Source organism: Pinus tabuliformis, chromosome 6 (genome assembly GCF_031772625.1).
Source record: "Pinus tabuliformis cultivar Carrire ecotype Pingquan chromosome 6, CPIR1, whole genome shotgun sequence".
Lineage (NCBI taxonomy): Eukaryota > Viridiplantae > Streptophyta > Pinopsida > Pinales > Pinaceae > Pinus > Pinus tabuliformis.
In genome coordinates, this window is record NC_142292.1 from 168,417,103 (window position 1) to 168,436,340 (window position 19,238).

At 39.9% G+C, this 19,238-nt stretch overlaps 1 protein-coding gene across 2 annotated transcripts in view; it reads right to left on the bottom strand.

Moving 5' to 3' along the window:
- Positions 1 to 19,238, bottom strand: part of LOC149257915 (DNA repair protein RadA-like protein) — a 396,618-nt gene that overhangs the window by 215,958 nt on the left and 161,422 nt on the right. For both annotated transcript variants that reach the window (XM_089414587.1, XM_089414584.1), the window contains exon 6: positions 6,158 to 6,271. In XM_089414587.1, coding sequence (XP_089270713.1) covers positions 6,158 to 6,271 — 114 coding nt within the window. The remainder of the gene's footprint in view (positions 1 to 6,157; positions 6,272 to 19,238) is intronic.

Sequence of the window (19,238 nt, forward strand, 5' to 3'; positions counted from 1 at the left end):
CAAAAAACGGCTCAGTTGGCCGAGTCATGGCTGACTCGGCCAACTCGGCTGTTTCCCGTACTGGCTCGGTCGAGTCACAAACAACGGCCCGTAACCCACTAAAACAGCGATTTAACATTATTTTAATGAAATCTTAAGGGGTTTGCTGATTGGTTTGGACTTCAAGGTGTTTTATGAATTACCTAAATGTTATTTGGGGTCCATTTCCCCCTCCCAAACCCTAATTAACACACTCAAATGCTCTCTACTATTGATATGCTATTCAAATTTCATGGTAATGTTAAATTCTTAAAGTAAAAGTGACATTCTCCTTAATCTTCATTTTCATCCTTTACTTAAATTTTTGACATTACCATGAAATGACTCAAAATGTTTGAGAGTGGTTTCGGCCTCATTGGATTTCATATGGAGAAAGTAGAATTTTAGATTTCATTCAAAATCCAGCAGACTTATCAGTTTTTCAGGATTTCAGGATTGGAGGATTGCAATGTTTCCATTGAATTTTGTCATGTATTAGGGTATGGAACTCATATTTAATCAAGAGCACCAATCCCTCTATGTACCTTGATGTTAGTGACATTGGTTGTCGAACTCCTCTGGGATTCGCTCCCAAACCAGGGGCTTCTGAAAATGTCGCTCTTGCTCCCGTTTTCGCTCCTGCTCCCAAGTAACACAAAGAAGAGAAACCGTTTGGATCAAAAACGGTTAAATGATCTAGTTTATGTCCAATACAACCTCCGGCTCAGACGAAACCATTTGCTGAACAAAAGACCTGATTCAGATCCCACTGTGTTGGAAGACATTGATCCAACATTAGATTGGGTAGTGGAGAGTCGTCCAGCAGAGTTTGATCCTGATGAGGATCTTGATTTAGATTTAGATATCGAGACATCAGTTGAACTTGAACATGTTGTTCAGTTGAATGCAGATCCCAATCCACCAGCCTCAGTCTCACAGCCAGCGAGGACTCCAGTTGTAGGTGCTTCCTCTGCTCAGCCACGACAAAAGCGCAGCCGCATATCTACTCTATCTCAGCTTGCATCTGCTGCAGTTGCACAGCCTGCTAGTGATACCACTTCTACAGCCTGCTAGTGATACTCCCGTTTTCGCTCCTGCTCCCAAGTAACACAAAGAAGAGAAACCGTTTGGATCAAAAACGGTTAAATGATCTAGTTTATGTCCAATACAACCTCCGGCTCAGACGAAACCATTTGCTGAACAAAAGACCTGATTCAGATCCCACTGTGTTGGAAGACATTGATCCAACATTAGATTGGGTAGTGGAGAGTCGTCCAGCAGAGTTTGATCCTGATGAGGATCTTGATTTAGATTTAGATATCGAGACATCAGTTGAACTTGAACATGTTGTTCAGTTGAATGCAGATCCCAATCCACCAGCCTCAGTCTCACAGCCAGCGAGGACTCCAGTTGTAGGTGCTTCCTCTGCTCAGCCACGACAAAAGCGCAGCCGCATATCTACTCTATCTCAGCTTGCATCTGCTGCAGTTGCACAGCCTGCTAGTGATACCACTTCTACAGCTGCAGTTGGAGATGATGAGGAGGAGGAGGAGCCATGGGGCCCCCTGTCTGACTATGATGATGATCCAGAGATTGATCGACATGATCTTGGTTCCTCTGGTAGTAGCTACTAGCCAGTAGTTGTAGTACTAGTACTGGAGTCTGGTCACAGTTTACTTTTGTTGTAGAGGCCATTTCTAGCCTCCTTGGTTATGTGTTTTTTGTTTTGAGTCTTTGGTCATGTATGACAGTTGACTATGTATTGCCATTGGGTACCATTTTGATATAATGGATTGGTTCATGAGCCTACTTTGATCATATGTTGTCTTCCATCTATATTATAATGCTGTGTGTTTGGAAACATGAATGAAAATCTTTAAAATTATGTTTTTTTATAAAAAAAATAAATATTTAATGTACTTTTTACAACGACCGAGTCATTGAAATCGAGCCGACCGAGTCATTACCGTTTCGGAGTCGGAGTCGGAGTAGGAGTTTTAGAACTATGACATGATCAATAGGAAGGATTTTGACCAAAGGTCAAATTTCAAACCCCTTAAAGAGGTAGGGCAGGGTTGTAAAAATAGGGCCGACTTGGACAGCAAAGAGCCAATAATTTCTCCTTTGACTTTGATGATGAAAATACCAACTGCAACTACAATTTTCCAACCAAAACAGTGTTCTATACAGAGTTTGATCCAGTCACCATTGGTTGTTAAAGGAGCTAACTCTAGCAAACACTGATTTGCTCACATAATTTGTATTCAGGATTCTAATATACACTCCTTGTACATTTTCTTCCAGATCCACTCTCTGCGTTGATCGTTCAGCCTTAAGGCCTTAGCTTGATTCATTACTTTACATTTTGCATCTTGCTTTATATAGGAATCTATTGTAAATAAAATATTCATAAAAATATTAAATACAAAAAAATTATTAAAATAATAATTAATTAATTAAGTAATTATTAAAACATTATTATTATGAAGGGATAAATAGTCAAAACACATGACTATTAATCCTTCATGGCCAGCGAATGCCTATATAGACAAACTGCCACGAAGGTATTGTACACCATTTAGATTTTATTCAATAATACACTTACTTATTTACTTACAGAATCTACACAACTATTTGCACTACTAGCTTTTATGTCTTTAACAGTTGTATCAGAGCCATTTCAACTCTCTAGACAAATTCTCACCACAACAACATTCAACCTCCACCGAATCATCCCTTCTCCAATTGTCTTCTCTCACTATTTGATCACTGGCTAAAACCCTATCCATCATCATTTTCGTAAGTCACGTCGTTTCTTTCGTTCCTTGCTTCCATCGACCCCCTCCCCACGTTTCTGTCTGAATTTCTTTGTAGTCCCATTACCCTTGTTCCCCATTGTGACTTTTACTCCTCTTGTTGTCTCCTACATTCGTCCACAGCCTTTTTGCCACCAACGAACACCATACATCGTCGTTGTTTAACCATGTCCATCACACCAACACCGCTTACATTGTTCCGACAGGCACCTCGACTAGCAATTTGCCTTCTGAGCATACTAACGCAAAAGTGGTGACAAACCTGACACCCTTGTCTTCCTTGTACACTGTCTTCCAACCATCCACATCGGTCAATAGTCACCTCACTCTTTGTCCCATGTCATTTCATTTTTAGATTATACATATAAGTCATATAGTTACGATTACATTGTTTAAAATTATTATATAATTAAATTATTATATATAGTTATAATTATATAACTATATTATATAGTTAATTTAATTATATAAATTAAATAGAGATATATATATATATATATATTATTTATTCAAAAAAATATTATTATTTAATTAAAAGAGATAATAGAACACAACAAAAATAAAACAAAATAAAAAAATTGGTTCCGCAAAGAAGAAAAACAAGGTGAAAATGGGGAATAATAATGATGAAACCAAAAAATATCAAGAAGAACTCGATAAAGTACGACGTGACCTTGACAATATTGAAAAGAAGCAGGCAGAGTTAGGAGAAGGTCAAAAGAGGATAATCGTAACTCAAGAAGAATTAACAAGTTATATTAAAAAAATAGATAACATTGAGAGAATGTTGTTAGGAATGCAGAACCAACACAAAGTCCCGAGACTCTAGAAAGCGAAGATTTTCCAAATCATGAAATTCTGCAAGTGCATCATGAAATTCCACAAATGTTGCAAATACGCTTCTTAAGTAGTCACTAGTCAATACTATACAAAATTCCCAAAAAAAGACTATCAGCGAATTAAGGAGCTCCCAAAATACGATGGAAAACACCACAGAGGTCCTATTGTTTGGGTTAATAAAATGGAAGCCATTTTTGAATCGAACCCGCCAATAGGTGAACGAAATAAAATCATGACCTCCTCTAACAATTTGGAATCTGAGGCATATGATTGGTTCCTATGGTGGTCCGGAAAATGTGAAGCTCGCTCTTTCCTTCGGAAAATTTTTGTGGATGCCTTGTTAAAAAGGTTTTATGAATAAGAAGAAGATGGCAAACACGGTTTGTAAGCGAATACACCCACCAATGTGAAGTATTAGCTATAAAACAAAAAGGATTTACTGATGAAAAACTACTTAAAATGTATAAATGTGGGCTTAAGGAGTCTATCCGTGCAGAATTCAAATTATACAAACCTAAAACTATCGAAGAAGCTAGACATGCAGCAAAGATTATTGAGAAAAAACATAAGTTCAAAATGCCATCATTCAAGCAAGATGAAGCCCAACAAAATACTCGAGAAAAAAAAAAACAAAACAAATGTATGTGTTGTGGAGACAAATGGACATCAGGACATAGATGCCTTAACAAGAAATTGTATACTTATGAAGTTGAGAAGGAATCAGAGACTTCAAGTAATAAGTTCGAGAAAAAGATAAAAATAAAAAATTGTCGAAAGTGTGGAGAAAATTGGAGGCTAGGACAAAAATGTGAAGACGCGTCCTTATGCCACTATAAAATAGTATATGGTAGGCAAGTTGAAGTACAAGAACATGATGAAGGAATCGTTGTAACACATAGTTAAGATTCAAATCCTAAGGAACCATCATTAGCTGCAATCTCATGTGTCCAACAAAATCAAGATGAAAAGAACAATTCTTCAAAAGGTCAAAAACAACAAGTCACTGCAAAATACGTTCCACCACAGTTGTGGAAGCAAAGAAAACAGTGTCCAAGACGAAAAAACATTAAGCTTACTAATCTATCAACAAACATGACAAGGAGATTACGCCCTAAAACCTTGAATCTTAAAGGGCTCATAAGAGGCAGAAATGTCAATATACTTGTAGATTCTGGCAGTACTCGCAATTGTATAAACATTGATTTTGCTAAACAACTTGATCTTTGTATATGCCCAATCAAGGAACTGACCATGTCTGTCGCTACTAGGCAAAAGTTCAAAGAAATTGGAGAATGCCATAAGGTTTCAATCCAGATACAAGAACTAAAACTACAAACAAATTTATTTGCCCTACCATTCAAGGAAATAGATATAGTGTTTAGCTGCAAAATGGTTAATACAATTAGGAAGCTATACTACAAACCTTGAAGAACAGTTCATGGAGTTTAATTGACAAGGATGACATTATAAATTAACACTTCCAGCTTCAAAGAAGGTGCAAATACACATGAGGATTTCACCAACTCGCAAGCACAAACAAAGTCAAAATAAAAGATGTCATTCCCAGGAAAACCTTTATGTTATGCTTTGAGGACAAAGCATCTCTAAAGAGGGTGGCAATGTTGTGAATAAAATATTAAATACATAAATAATATTAAAATAATAATTAATTAAGTAATTATTAAAACATTATTATTATGAAGGGATAAATATTCAAAATATATGACTATTCATCCTTTGTGGCCAGTCAATGCCTTTATAGGCAAACTGCCACGAAGGTGTTGTACACCATTCAGATTTTATTCAATAATACACTTAATTACTTACTTATAGAATCTATACAACTATTTGCACTACTGGCGTTTTTGTCTTTTAACAGAAACACTTTTATGCTCCCACATTGAATTGGCGCTACTGTAGTCAGCAAACCCATTCACCCACTTTTTGCTCATTTGCTGGACATTAATAAAAGTATCTTATCTTATCTATAGTACTTCAAAGCTCTTTGCGAAACTTGTTTCATATTTGTGTATCTTCTTCAAGCAAATCTTGATTATTTTTCTTGCTTACAACATATAGCAGAAGTAAAGAGATATGTCGTTGAGACACACACACACATATATACACACCATTTTCGATGTATAAAAATATAAAATTGATTTATATAGGATAGTTATAAAACTTATATAATACCAAAAAATTAAAATACTGTCATTTCATTCAAGAAAAACTCTGGAAAACTCTGAGAAAACTCAGAACACCAACAAGTACTCACAAGTCAAGCTAGACAGCAGTAAGCGTGACCGGTCACTGAATTAACTCATCTCACATTTAAATGGCATAAACAGATTTGTCTCACAAGTCCAAGTAAAACCTGATGTGTTTCATCACACTCTTATAACATGCACTAAGTCACGTCAATTTATCAGACAATTATCAGATTTATTGACCAGATAGAAAAAAAAAATGTCAAATAAACAAACCTGTGTGATACTCCCGAAACCCCCTGATACAGCTCTCAGATTGACTGTTTGAATGGAGTCCACAACCACAGCCCTTGGCTTTGGACTACAATTACAAATTTTATCTAATATGTCCTGTTGATCAGACAAACACGGTCAGAAAAATATACAACACAATTTGTATGTGTTCTTCAATGGAATAATTAAAAAAACTATCCACATAGATGTACTTACAAGTTTACAACATCTTGACAACCTAACATGTCAAAGGAATAGAAGTTTACATAATAAAAAAGCAACAACAAAATATAGAATCGATGGTAAATGTGGTGAAGTAGACTAAGAGGCTAAATTATATAAGCGTTGTTGGATAAAAACACTACAAATAATTGGGTGTTGACTTTCAAGAAAAAATTGGAAACTGAATTTTAACAAAGAATGTAAGTAAATAAGTAAACTCTCAGATGGGACCATTGTTTTAGAAGCCAGATCCTTTCAACTGGTAATCTGTCAAACCCGCCGATCAGCAACCTTCAACAAATGGCCCAGTAGAAAAATCTGGTTTGGGGACCGGTTGGTACCATTTAGGTAGCAAACCAGCTGGTATGGTACCTAACTGGTACCAACCATCCTGAAGCAGCCAGTTCCACTCCAAGTCAGGCTGGTCAGATCTCACATGTGTGGGGGCAATATGGGACCCATGGTGGCCGGTTTGGTATCTAACTGGTACCAACCATTCCGAACTGCCCAGTTCCATTCCAAAGCAGAACAGTCAGATCTCACATGTGTGGGGGCACTCTAAGACCCATGGTGGTGGCTTTTCAAGTGGTTTTGGAGGAAACTAAGGGCTGTTTCCCTCCCAAAACAGCCCCCCTTGCCTATAAAACCAACCCTTCCCCTCCTAAACCTTAAACCTAGGAAAAATCATAACTCAACCCAAGAAATGTTGGCAATCAATGGTAATGTTAAATTCTTGAAGTAAAAGGATAAAAAGAAAAGAGTGGTTTTAACCTTCAAAATCAATTAATAAATATTTTTTCTTTTTATTAACTTTGAAGGTACCATTACACAAGATTTTGAAGGTGAAGGGTAGGTAAAAGAGGGATTATATAGATGCATTGAGCGCATGGTCACAAATCCAAGACCAAATACATAGTAAGCTTTTGAATTTCAATGAGAGTATCAGTGTCTTTGGGTTGGCTATGGCTATAAGAAACAGAGCACAAGATCCACCGGGCAAGAAATATTAATGTTTTCAAATTATATTACTCATTGTGAAAGCTGAATCCAATTTCTAAAGTCATTTTCCAATGCTTTTTTCCTTTAACTCTTATTGCAGCCTATCGGTGGCAACATATTGGTAGCCAGTGCCCTGATTTGCAAAAATTTGCAATTCAAATATTGGGCCAGACATGTAGTGTTGTAGGGTGTGAAAGGAATTGGAAAATTTTTGAGCATATACATATCGTTGAATGGTGTTGTCATTGATGCCAACATCAGTAATTGAACACTCTTAATATTTGTGTGGAATGGATCAGTTGGAAGCTCCAAAGGAGGAAGCCCTAGAAAACCCTAGAAGCCCCGCACTTGTTTGAATTTTTGAGGATGAAGATCAGTGGGGTTGTGCCTAGGATCACCATCATTGGATGCTCCTCGTTGAACCGATTCCAGTGGTATATGGCAAGCCACGAGAGCTCTCAGAGTTTCAGAGATAAACTTGTTTATAGTTTGGAACCCCTCCCAGTAGCCAAAAACCCCAAAGAAGTGTTACCAATAAATTTATTTATTTGATATTTAAGAGGTTTAGTCTAAGTCAAAAAGTGGGCTTTATAACAAAAACTGAAATTTGAAATCCCCCCTTGCAAAGTCGGGCTCATAAGGGAATGTGGCTCCAAAACTTCAAATTTTAATTAAAATTAAAAGTTTCGTCCAACATTTCAAGTTGGCTCTAAGGCTAGTCGAGCCCTCCAATAACCCTCTCATTAAGTATAAATATTGTGCATGATCTCTCCACAAAGTGAATGCATTGTACGTCGATTTGATGTAGGACATACCTGCGGCTTGGGAGCAAACCTAAACATCTTGCACTGGAGATCAAAATCTTGGGTTTATGGCTTGTATTTTTGGTGTGGGTTTCGTTGGGCTCTGGACTTGTCTTGAAGGTGGCAAATCTAAACACAGTTAACCATTTGAGGTTTCTTCTTTGACTCGGACTTCACTCTTCCTTGTTGAATAGCATCGGCCCTCTGTTAGAGCAAATCTCTGAACTTTTTCTGAGCAACACAAACACATATGTAGGGAAAAACTCTAGAGTGTTTTGAAGCATGCATTTGTGATGAAAAAGAGACATTACTCTGATCTAGTCAAGCATAAAAAGGGAGATGCAATTGACTATTTTGGAGTGTTGCGATATGCATTGATTTGGTTCATTAAGCAACGAATGACCTGACCTATTGCAATGAAAAAAAATTGAATAAGGCGCAGTATGAAAGGAAAAAGACGTGCATTTCGTTCCAATGTGATTTCTGATTTGACAGTGCAAATGATAAACTCCATTTATTTAAGTGATGTCTGCAACTAATGAATTACATTGATTAAAGTTCCACGGGCACATCGTTATTGACATTGCAGTGGTTCGTCAAAGTCAAATACAATAAGTCAAAGCATGGGAAGTGTTACTTGGTTGCAAGTTCTTTAAGAAAGTGAAACCCTAATGATGTACAAATTATTGTGACATGAGCCTTGTAAAGCATCCACATTTTGCTCAAGATGGATCGACAATCTGCCAACCTTGGTTATGATACGAATGTTGTGGTCAGATAATTCATGAGATATCAGCAAGATTGATAATTTGAAAGGTTCAATTTTCAATCCAGATTCATAATTCAAATTTGCCCTCTATTTGAACAAAGTCTGCAATTTCTGGCCAAGGGTGTGAAATAATAGGTCGTTGAGCTATAAATTGGGTGTTAATCTATAGATTGTACACATATAAGCTTTGTCAAAAATGCGAGTTGAATTATTGAATGAAGAGTGTGACCTGTTGGAAATGCCAGCAAAATAGTTATTGTTGAAATTTCTAAGTCTGACATGTCAGAAATTCCTACTACAATATCTGGTTTATTTCACCTACTTGTTTATTCCTTAACAAAGTTATTTAACCATATAAATACTGAAAATAAACACAAATGCAGTCTCAACTCATATACAGATCATCAACTGAAATAACAGATAAACACACAAGGGACACTGTTATTTTTGGACAATCGTCCCCAGAAAAACCCAATGCGAGAAAATCAGTGCAGCAGTTCTGAGGGTTTTATTATTAAGTAGCTTTATGAGTACAACTAGGGTGCCAAACTGGCTCACACAACAAAGATTTCTAAACAACAGTAATACCTCTCCTCGGAAGCAGATATTCAGCTTCTTAGCACTAGTCTGCCCCCACGAAAATCCTTTCAGCGCTTCTCTAAGGCTCTACGTTAGCACTGCTAGCCTCTGCATAGCTCTGGAACCCCTTGCATCAGCCCTCTGCCTCTCTGCGTCAGCTCTATGGCCTTTTGCGTCACCTACGCAATCCCCTCAGGCCTTGTGCAGTCTCTGGTTGCCTCTGCGTGCCTCCTGTTGGCTCTGCGTAGCCTCCTCAATCACTACGTTGGCCCTCTGGCACTATCTCTGCCTCTCTGCTATGTACTCACTGCCCCTCACTGCAACTCAAATCACTTGTTCGATTTCTCTCAGCAAACCCCACTCCAAAAATTCGAACTGACTGATCAATCCTAGTGTAACTCCAACTAGCCCTCAAGCCTCCTCTTATACTTTTCCTGTTGAGTCTTCAACGGCCGTGATTAAGTCTCTAATCAATGGCTAAGATTAGATTTGGTTTGATCCATGTCATTTAAAACCTTCTCACCCAATTTTATATTAATACCCATTAACATTTTAATTTTCCTAAGTTTAGACTTAGGAACTCCATCAAAAATATTAATTATTTTAATATCTCTCTAACCGGATGTAATTTCCCCAAACAATTTATGGGTCTTGGAGGTCTCATGTGCTTTGGCCTCTCCACCAATTTTGATCGCTAGAGCACATTCGATGCTATCACAAATCAACAATTGCCACAACCACATCTCCGTAATGGATCCTTTCTGAAAGATTCGTTACATCCACTACAGAGATGAAATCATGGGCTAAATTTCTTGAAAAGGATACAAAATTAGAGACTGCACATTCTATTGCAGTAAGTGCAGGTCATCTTGTTGCTTCGGATCGGATCGTTAATGTGGATTTGCATTTTGTTGATGTATCTTCGATGTGCAATAAGGACTTGTCAAAATTTACATTGATAATTTGTTTATTAGAACTATGATGTAATATTTCTTTATGGATCGTGGTATGAGTGAGGGTCGTTATGACATCCTGTTGCAATTTAACTGAACCACAACCAACCAAAATTTTATATATGGTTCTTCTTTGTAAGGATTAGAAATAGTCAATTTGATTTGCATGGCATGACAAGCATCACCAAACATTGAAATTAGAATCACTAATGTGTTAAGGCTTGGCAAGTTCGAATTTCCGTGGAATGATAGGTCAATTTAATATTTTTTAACATAAGTATCATTTTGTTGCATTGTTTGCAATATCTGGCAAGCATTTTGTAGCACAAGCACCATCACTTGAGTAATTTGTAGAACAATGTCCAGAAAGTGTCATTTTGTAGAGTGGTTTACAATAAGGCACCTAAGGTACGCTCTAGTCGTTACGAGGGTGACATAGGGTACCTAGAGCATGAGTTTTGGACATGGAGGCACCTTGAAGCATTTCTTGAAGTTTCTTTTCATGACATGGAGTTGATGGTCGTGGTGGAGCATCTCCTTAGCCCATTCCACACTTCATTGTGACATTTTTAGCTAAAAACTGAGATGATGTCATGCATGAGGCCATCAACCCACACGTGCAAGCATTTATGCCACAATTTTATTGTTTTGAGCTATGAGGTTGGCTTGTAACCTCTTGTTTGTGGAACGCTCAAAATGTAAACTCATTTTACTTGGAATTAATGCTTCCATGTGTATTACATGTGCATTGCAGTTTGTGATTGTGAGTTTCGAGGTGATATTCTGGAAGATTTTGTTTTCATATGTGTGAATTATAGTTGAGTCATGTCCAAGTCATAGATCCACCTTCTTCAGATCTTATCTTCTAGAAGTCGATGATCTATTCCTAGATATCTAATTTCTTATGTGATCAACAATAATATAGTGTGATTTGTGTTGTGAGTAAAACAATGCTCACACTTTCATCTCATTTTTCTACATTGGTATCAGAGCCTATTCTGGCTTAAATCCCTCACGGGAGGGCTAGGAAGATGTGAGAACCATGATAGTTGATCATCTGTAAATAAGTAGATTAGGATAAGAGAGTGGATTGCTTTTATTATTTGATGAGAGTAGAATAGATTGTTGTTTTGTGAGTGATTATTAGATTAGTATGTCTTTGTAAAGATTTTTGTGTGCGTGTTGTGTGTAAGAGGAGGAAAAACTCACGTCTACACTAAAGCACAAATCAATGGCGAACCTGGATCTGAGACCCAAGAGAGAATCTGGCTTAAAATTCTAGTAAAGAAGTTGGACGATTGTCGTCCTCGGCTACCTTCCAAAAGAATGTGAGCAACATCATCACCATCGTTACCATGGATGGGCTTCGATCTTGCAATCTAGGAAGAAAATGTCTCAGAAAATTCGTTGAGATCTGTGGAAGACATATTATGGTTCTTGCTTTGATACCTTTCCCTATGTGCATCACTAACATGTCTAAACTGCAGTCCGGACAGTTGTTGGCATAAAGACCTCCTCAATTCCAGTGTGTGTATTGTATAATGTGTAAAAATCTATATCTTTTGCCTTACAACATGGCCACTATTAGAGGTAGAGGCTTGTTGAAGCCACAGTTGTGTCATAGATGCTATTGGGAGCAACAGGCAAATTCACGAGGAGAAAGTGAGGAAGGCCCGACCTATGGCTACTGTGTATGATGAAAGCAATGGCAGCTACGAATCTTTGATTGTGCTTTATGACATTTAGGCTTTATGAGCTTTGGGAAAGGAATCACGGCACTAGAAACTCAAAAAATTTGGTCCTTTTATCTTGAGTTCAGTCGAACCTTTTGATTCACTAAGCAATCTTTTCAATCCCATATAGATTCTCCTTATGTGGTTATGCATGCCTTGTAGACACTGGTGCCTTCACCACCCATAGAATAATGGCAACTCCTCTAAACAGAGACATTGAGACTTATAGTGTGTTGAGAAGGTTTTTCTTTTAAGCTTGGAGTTCTTTAGTTTGTTTCTATGTTATATTTGTTTATAAATTATATGACAAAGAACTAGATAATGAACAGAGTAACATAATTAAGTTAGCAATTCTAGAAGCCCCGGGAACACAATGCTAATTTAATTATGACTATAGTCTATTATAAGTAAGAAGCCCCAATTACAAGCTACTTTTTTGTGTATGTGAAGAAGGGTTGATGGTTCTTGACCTATGTTGCATGGGTTCCCGAACCCGGGGGTGGGGTTCTCGAACCCGTCCCGGGTTCTCGTCCCCAAGTACCGGATTCAGGTTCGGGTGCTTCTGAGAAGAACCCATAAGAACCGGGTTCTTCTATGAAGAACCGGGTTCTTCATTAAAAAAAAATTGGGTTCTTTTGTCTTGACAAGTACGGAGAACCCTGATGATGGGTACTTGGAACCCCAAAATCAGGTTCTTTGGGGTTCTTTTAGTTTTTATATTTTATTTTTTAATTAATTTAATGGGCTTCCCCTAATATTCTAGGTAGCTAGTTCTTCATCTTGCGAGAGGAATTGGAGTACTTATGCCTTTATCCATTTAGTAAAGAGAAATATGTTGGGCTCAGAGAAGGCAGAGAACTTAGTGTACGTTCATAGCACACTTCGTCTCATATCTCGAAAAGACCTTGGATACGAGGGTCCATTCAAGAGATGGGACCAATACACAAACGATGCTATGTGTGTGGACGAGGAGATACAACCAGATGGCCTTATTGAGCTACCTCCAATTGCTATGGATGAGCAAGAGCCTCAAGATGAGAGTGATCCCTACCTGGAGAGCATGCTAATTGAAGATCTGAGTGATGTTGATGACATTGCTTGAGGAAGCCATTGTTCACTATTAGATATTTTTATTTTAGTATTTCAAAATTTTCCAGTTCTTGTTTGGAGATGCCTTAAGACAAATTTTGAATGTAGTATGACAATGGACATATATCATGATTCTTATTAATATGTAAACTCCAATTTGCACTTGATATCAAACTAGAAATTTTGAAATTTCATTGTGAATGTTGAATGTTCAATGATGTGCATGTTTAAATATTTAAAGTTTTCTTGTTTAAAGTTGAAAAATATACAAATTCATATATATTATAATTTATAAAATATAATATTATATCTATATATGTATATCTATATATATATACCCTCGACGAACCCACGCACCCTGTTTCGAAAATTGACGTACCCGTCCCCGTTCCCGCACCCGTACCCGTCCCCGAACCCACGTTTCCTGGCAACATAGTTCTTGACTTAAGCTGCAAACATCAGTTGTTATGTTTGTGTGTTTAAGAGGTCAAGTTGTATGATTGACTTATGAATACATTCAGTATCTAGACTAGTCAGACAAAGATCAATATTGTTATTGTAATTTGTTATTTTAGTATTTGACATTGTTAAAATTGGCAACTAGGGCCAAACTCCATGTGGGTCATCTTATTTATCGCAGATGATATTTTTCTTGGATCCCTCTCATTGAGGGGTGTAGGATTGATCTAAAGATCATCGATTCCAATATGTATTGATAAAGATATGAATTTATTTGTGTTAGGGGACAATTCGCCAAGGTCAGCCAGCAACCAAATAAACCCCATGTGTGCTCAACGTTTTAGTATAAAAGGAGGTGACTTGATAGTCATCCACACACACTTCACTCTTGATTTCTCTCCACTTGTTTTGGGCTTTAGTGGAAAAGAAGTCTAAGAGGAGGAAGCCCTAGACGCAGTCCTAAATGATGCCCTAGCAAGGAAAACGCAGTCCTGAATGATGCCCTAGCAAGGAAGACGCAGTCTACCCTAATCACTTGTAGAAGAGGGGAATACCTCTATTGAGGGCCGCAATAAGGAAGACAGGCCAGCGCAAGTTTGAAGGTGACCGAGTGCTGGAAGGAGGGCTGAAATACCTTGCTGAAGGGCCGCAATAATTAGGCACTGTTCTGGGCTAGAAAACGGAGCGATATCCTCCTACAACAGACTGAGTAAGGCACTTATTAGACAGCAGCAAAGAAAGCATTCCAGCAAGGCTTTGAAAGGTTGTCTTAAGGCCATTTCAAGTGACCGGATTGTTGGAAGGAGGGCCAAGGAGCTTTGCTAGAAGGCAGAGGCAAGGAGGGATTGTTTAGAGGACGTTTGAGCGTGGGAAAACCCTTAACCAGGCTGTTGCAGGCCTGTGGAAGCTTGTTGTAGCATGTTGCAGGGATGGAGTGTTGATTTGGGGTAGCATCGAATGTGCTCTAGCCACGAAAATTGGTGGAGAGGCTAAAGCACATGAGATCTCCAATACCCAGAAATGGTTTGGGCAGATTCTAAACAGTTTGGGAGATATTAAATAATTAATATTTTTAATGGAGTCCCTAAGTCTAAACTTAGGGAAAATAAAATATTAATGTGAATTAATATAAAACTGTGTTAGAAGGGTCCAAAAGTCATGGATCAAGCCAGAGTTCATCTTAGCTGTTGATTAGAGACTTAATTTCAATCGTTGATTTGTCAACGAGAAAAGTATAAGAGGAGGCTTAAGGGTCACTTGGAGAATACACTGAGTTGATCAAGAATTCGATTTTTTGGGGCAAGGCTTGCTGAGGAAATCGAAGGAGTGATCAAAGTTGCAGCTGAGGGGCAATGAATACAGAAGAAGAGAGGCAGAGAGGGTACCAGGAGCATTAGCGTGGAAGCCGAGAAAGGGTTGACGCAGAGCGAGCTAGAGGCCACGCAGAGGCAGCCAGAGGCCATGCAAAAGCAGCCAAGAGCTGCGCAATGCCAGAGAGAGCTAGCGTGGGAGACGCAGAGGCTCCAAAAGCTGACACAAGGCTAGTTGGGTTGACACTAGGCCAGAGAGGCTGACGCAGACCCCAGAGGCTGAAGCCTGATGCTGGGTGATTTTGTGGGGCGGATTGGGGCTAATATCTGTCTCCGACTGAGAGGTACTACTGCCGAGGGCATTCTCTGTTGGGTGAGCCATTTCTGGCACCCATATTGTATTCTGAAACTGCTTAATAATAAAACCCTTAGATAGTTGCACCGTTTTTCCGCATTGGGTTTTTCCGGGCACATTAGTCCAAAAATAAAGTGCCACTTGTGTGCTTGCTTTTCCTTCAGTTGATGATCTGTATGTGTTGAGCATGTACTTGTATTTATTTTCAGTATTTGCATGGTAAATAATCTGTTAATTAACAGAACAAGTAGGAAGAAATAAATCAGAGAGTACATGAACGATTTTTAATAGTTAGACTTAGAAATTCCAACATGGTATCAGAGCTTAGTTGCAGATCACAGGAGAACTGAGGGCATCAGCAGAGCAGATCAGCAGCAACAGAAACAATTGTCCCAAGTGAAAGAAATTGTTCATAGTAGAGAAGCAACAAGGAAGGGGTGAGGCAGTGCCTGCGTCATCAAGTTTGGGCCGGGAGGAGGAAGGGAGCAGACTTGACCTACGCATTTCCCAGTCATCTTTCTCAGTCAAGAAGGATTGACGCCCGTGGCCAGGAGGTGTGGATTTTGCTGGTGTCAGGATTGCGCAGAGCCTAGAAGCTCTAACCTTCAGTTTGTTGAGGCATAGGAGGTTGTGGGCTAGTTGCGGAGTGAAGCTGGTGGGGTGTCGTGGTCAGAACAATACCTACTAGGGCAAGACCAAGGAGGAGGGAGTTGTTGCCGAGGATTTCTAGCCAAGAAATCCGAATCAGTGGTGTAGTTGCATTAACGATCGGATTGGTGGCATCTCGACATTGGCAGAGGGATTTCCAAGAGGGAAATCGAGGCTCAGAGGGAGTCACACCGAGAACATCCAGGAGGGAAGTAGAGGAGCAGCGAAATGGCAGTGAACGGGGTAAGAGACCAAGACAGATTGGACGGAGCCTCAAACTTCGTAGTCTGGAAGGCCAGAATCTTGTCCGTTCTAAACAAGAATCGTGTCAAGCACTTCACCTTGAAGACGATAGCGATCGCAATTGACCCAGTTGAGAAAGACAACTACGAGGAGGTAATGGCGAAGGCTAAGAGCATCATCCTTGACAAGGTCAAGGACCATGTAATACCACATATTGCCGAAAAGGAAATGGCAAATGCGATGTGGGAGGCCCTGACGAAATTGTATCAGCATACTTCCATGCAAAGGAAGATGCTACTAGAAAATCAGTTGCGGTCATACTAGATGCAGAAGGGAGAACAGATCGACACCTTCCTCAGTCGATTGAAGGAGATCCGGGATCAACTGACTTCCATAGGGGCCACGCAGGATCAAGAATTGATGGTGAGGACAGCCATGAACGCAGTCTCAGAAGACTGGGATATGTTTGTCCACAGCATATTGGGCAGGTTGAACCTTCCAGATTGGGAGGAACTTGGGCAGCTCTTCGCCAAGAAGAGATCAAAAGGTTGACCAAGGCGGGAAGCAGTGGCAAGTAGGTCAAAATCAAGAAGGAGGAAGAGGAGGATGCTGCCCTAGCATCTGAGGGAAAGGAGGAGAAACAGAAGAAGAAGGACCTCTCCAAGGTCAAATGCTTCCACTGTGGGGAACTGGGTCACTATTCGAGCCAGTGTCTGACGAAGAAGAGCAAGGGAGAGGCTTCCAAGACCAAGGTTGTGCCGGCAAGGGCGGAGAAAGAAGTGGAGACAGATGATGATTGCGCCATGAGTGCTCATACGCCACTTGAGAGGAAGTGGGGAGACATCGAGCTGTATTCAGACAGACTATAGGTGATGAGTGGCAGGATCCTCGAGGTACCCAGCGTCTTGGATTATACCTTGCTACAGGAGCCCCAAAGAGGAGTAGCAGTACTGGAAGATGTCAGAAGAGACAGATGCGGATGGAGCAACAGAGGGAGCTACAGTGCAGCAGTCCTAGGACAGCATGAGGCAGCAGTGCGAGATGCATGGAGTTGTTGCAGCAGTGCAGAGGTCAGAGAGGGAGCACTTGTTCGCGACAGAGGGAGTTTCAGCAACGTGGGTGTCTCTACCCTGACAGAGATGTCAGAGTTGGGAGATCAGTTACTTACTTCTCAGTAACTAAGTTGCAGTGCAGCAATTAGCAGTGACAGTGCTATGGGCAGCGCAATGCAGCATGATGACAGGGGCTGTCGTACGGGTGCAGTAGTCGCAATGGCAGGGCCATCGGAAGTAGTACATGATGCGGCAGTGCAGAGAATGTTGGGAAGCAGGCCTAGCATCAACACCAGGGCCGATGCCAGATGATCAGGGTGATGCTCAGTGAAGAATATTACTAGAGCACAGTCCTCGCTAAGAGGGAGTGTTGATTTGGGGTAGCATCAAATGTGCTCTAGCCACGAAAATTGGTGGACAGGGTAAAGCACATGAGATATCCAATACCCAGAAATGTTTTGGGCAAATTCCAAACAGTTTGGGAGATATTAAAATAATTAATATTTTTAATGGAGTCCCTAAGTCTAAACTTAGGAAAAATAAAATATTAATGCGAATTAATATAAAACTCCGTTAGAAGGGTCCAAAAGTCATTGATCAAGCCAGAGTTAATCTTAGTCATTGATTATGGACTTAATCTCGGTCGTTGAATTGTCAACGAGAAAACTATAAGAGCAGGCTTGAGGGTCACTTGGAGAATACATCGAGTTGACCAAGAATTCGATTTTCTGGGGCAGCGCTTACTGAGGAAATCGAAGAAATAATCAGAGTTGCAGCTGAGGGGCAATGAATACAGAAGCAGAGAGGCAGAGAGGGTACCGGGAGCATCAACGCAGAAACCGAGAGAGGGTTGACGCAGATCCAGCTAGAGGCCACACAGAGGCAGCCAGAGGCCACGCAAAAGCAGCCAGGAGTTGCGCAGTGCCAGAGAGAGCCAACGTGGGAGACGCAGAGGCTCCAGAGCTGACGCAGGGCTAGTTGGGCTGACGCTAGGCCAAAGAGGCTGACGCAAACCCTAGAGGCTAACGCTAGGAGATTTTGTGGGGCAGATTGGGGTTGATATCTGTCTCCGACTGAGAGGTACTACTGCCGAGGGCATTCTCTGTTGGGTGAGCCATTTCTGGCACACAGATTGTATTCTGAAACTTCTTAAGAATAAAACCCTCAGATAGTTGCACCAGTTTTCCCACATTGGGTTTTTCCGGGGACATTAGTCCAAAAATAACGGTGTCACTTGTGTGCTAGTTTTTCCTTCAATTGATGATCTGTATGTGTTGAGCATGTACTTGTATTTATTTTCAGTATTTACAATGTTAATAACTTGTTAATTAATAGAACAAGTAGGAAAAAATAAATCAGAAAGTACATGAAGGATTTTTAACAGTTAGACTTAGAAATTCCAACATTGACGGCAGGCTAAGGACTTTGCAAGGGCTAGAACTGCCCAGGATTACAATGAAGGGTCTCATTCCCACAAGGAAGGGCAGTCGCATCACCTTGGAGCAAATCTGGGTGGAAAAGAAGGTTGGCAAAGGCACTGTGATATACCCTAACCAGGCCTACTTTGCAGCAAACAAATCAGACCTCAAAACCGTGAGCTAAGGTATGTTACCTATGACATTTCTTATAGGTGTTGGATCCTAGATGAGGATTAGTTTGGGTCAGATTGTTGGGCAATCTATGGGAGCCAAATTGGTGGCTTGACATAGCAGCAATGGTACATAATAGCAATGGTACATCGCAGCAATGGTACATCGCAACAATGGTGCAGTTGCAGCATATTGCAGTAATGGCACGTGGGACAGTTGTGGTAGCATGGTGCAGCAATGGCAAATGGGATAGTTGTGCCAGCATGGTGCAGCAATGGCAC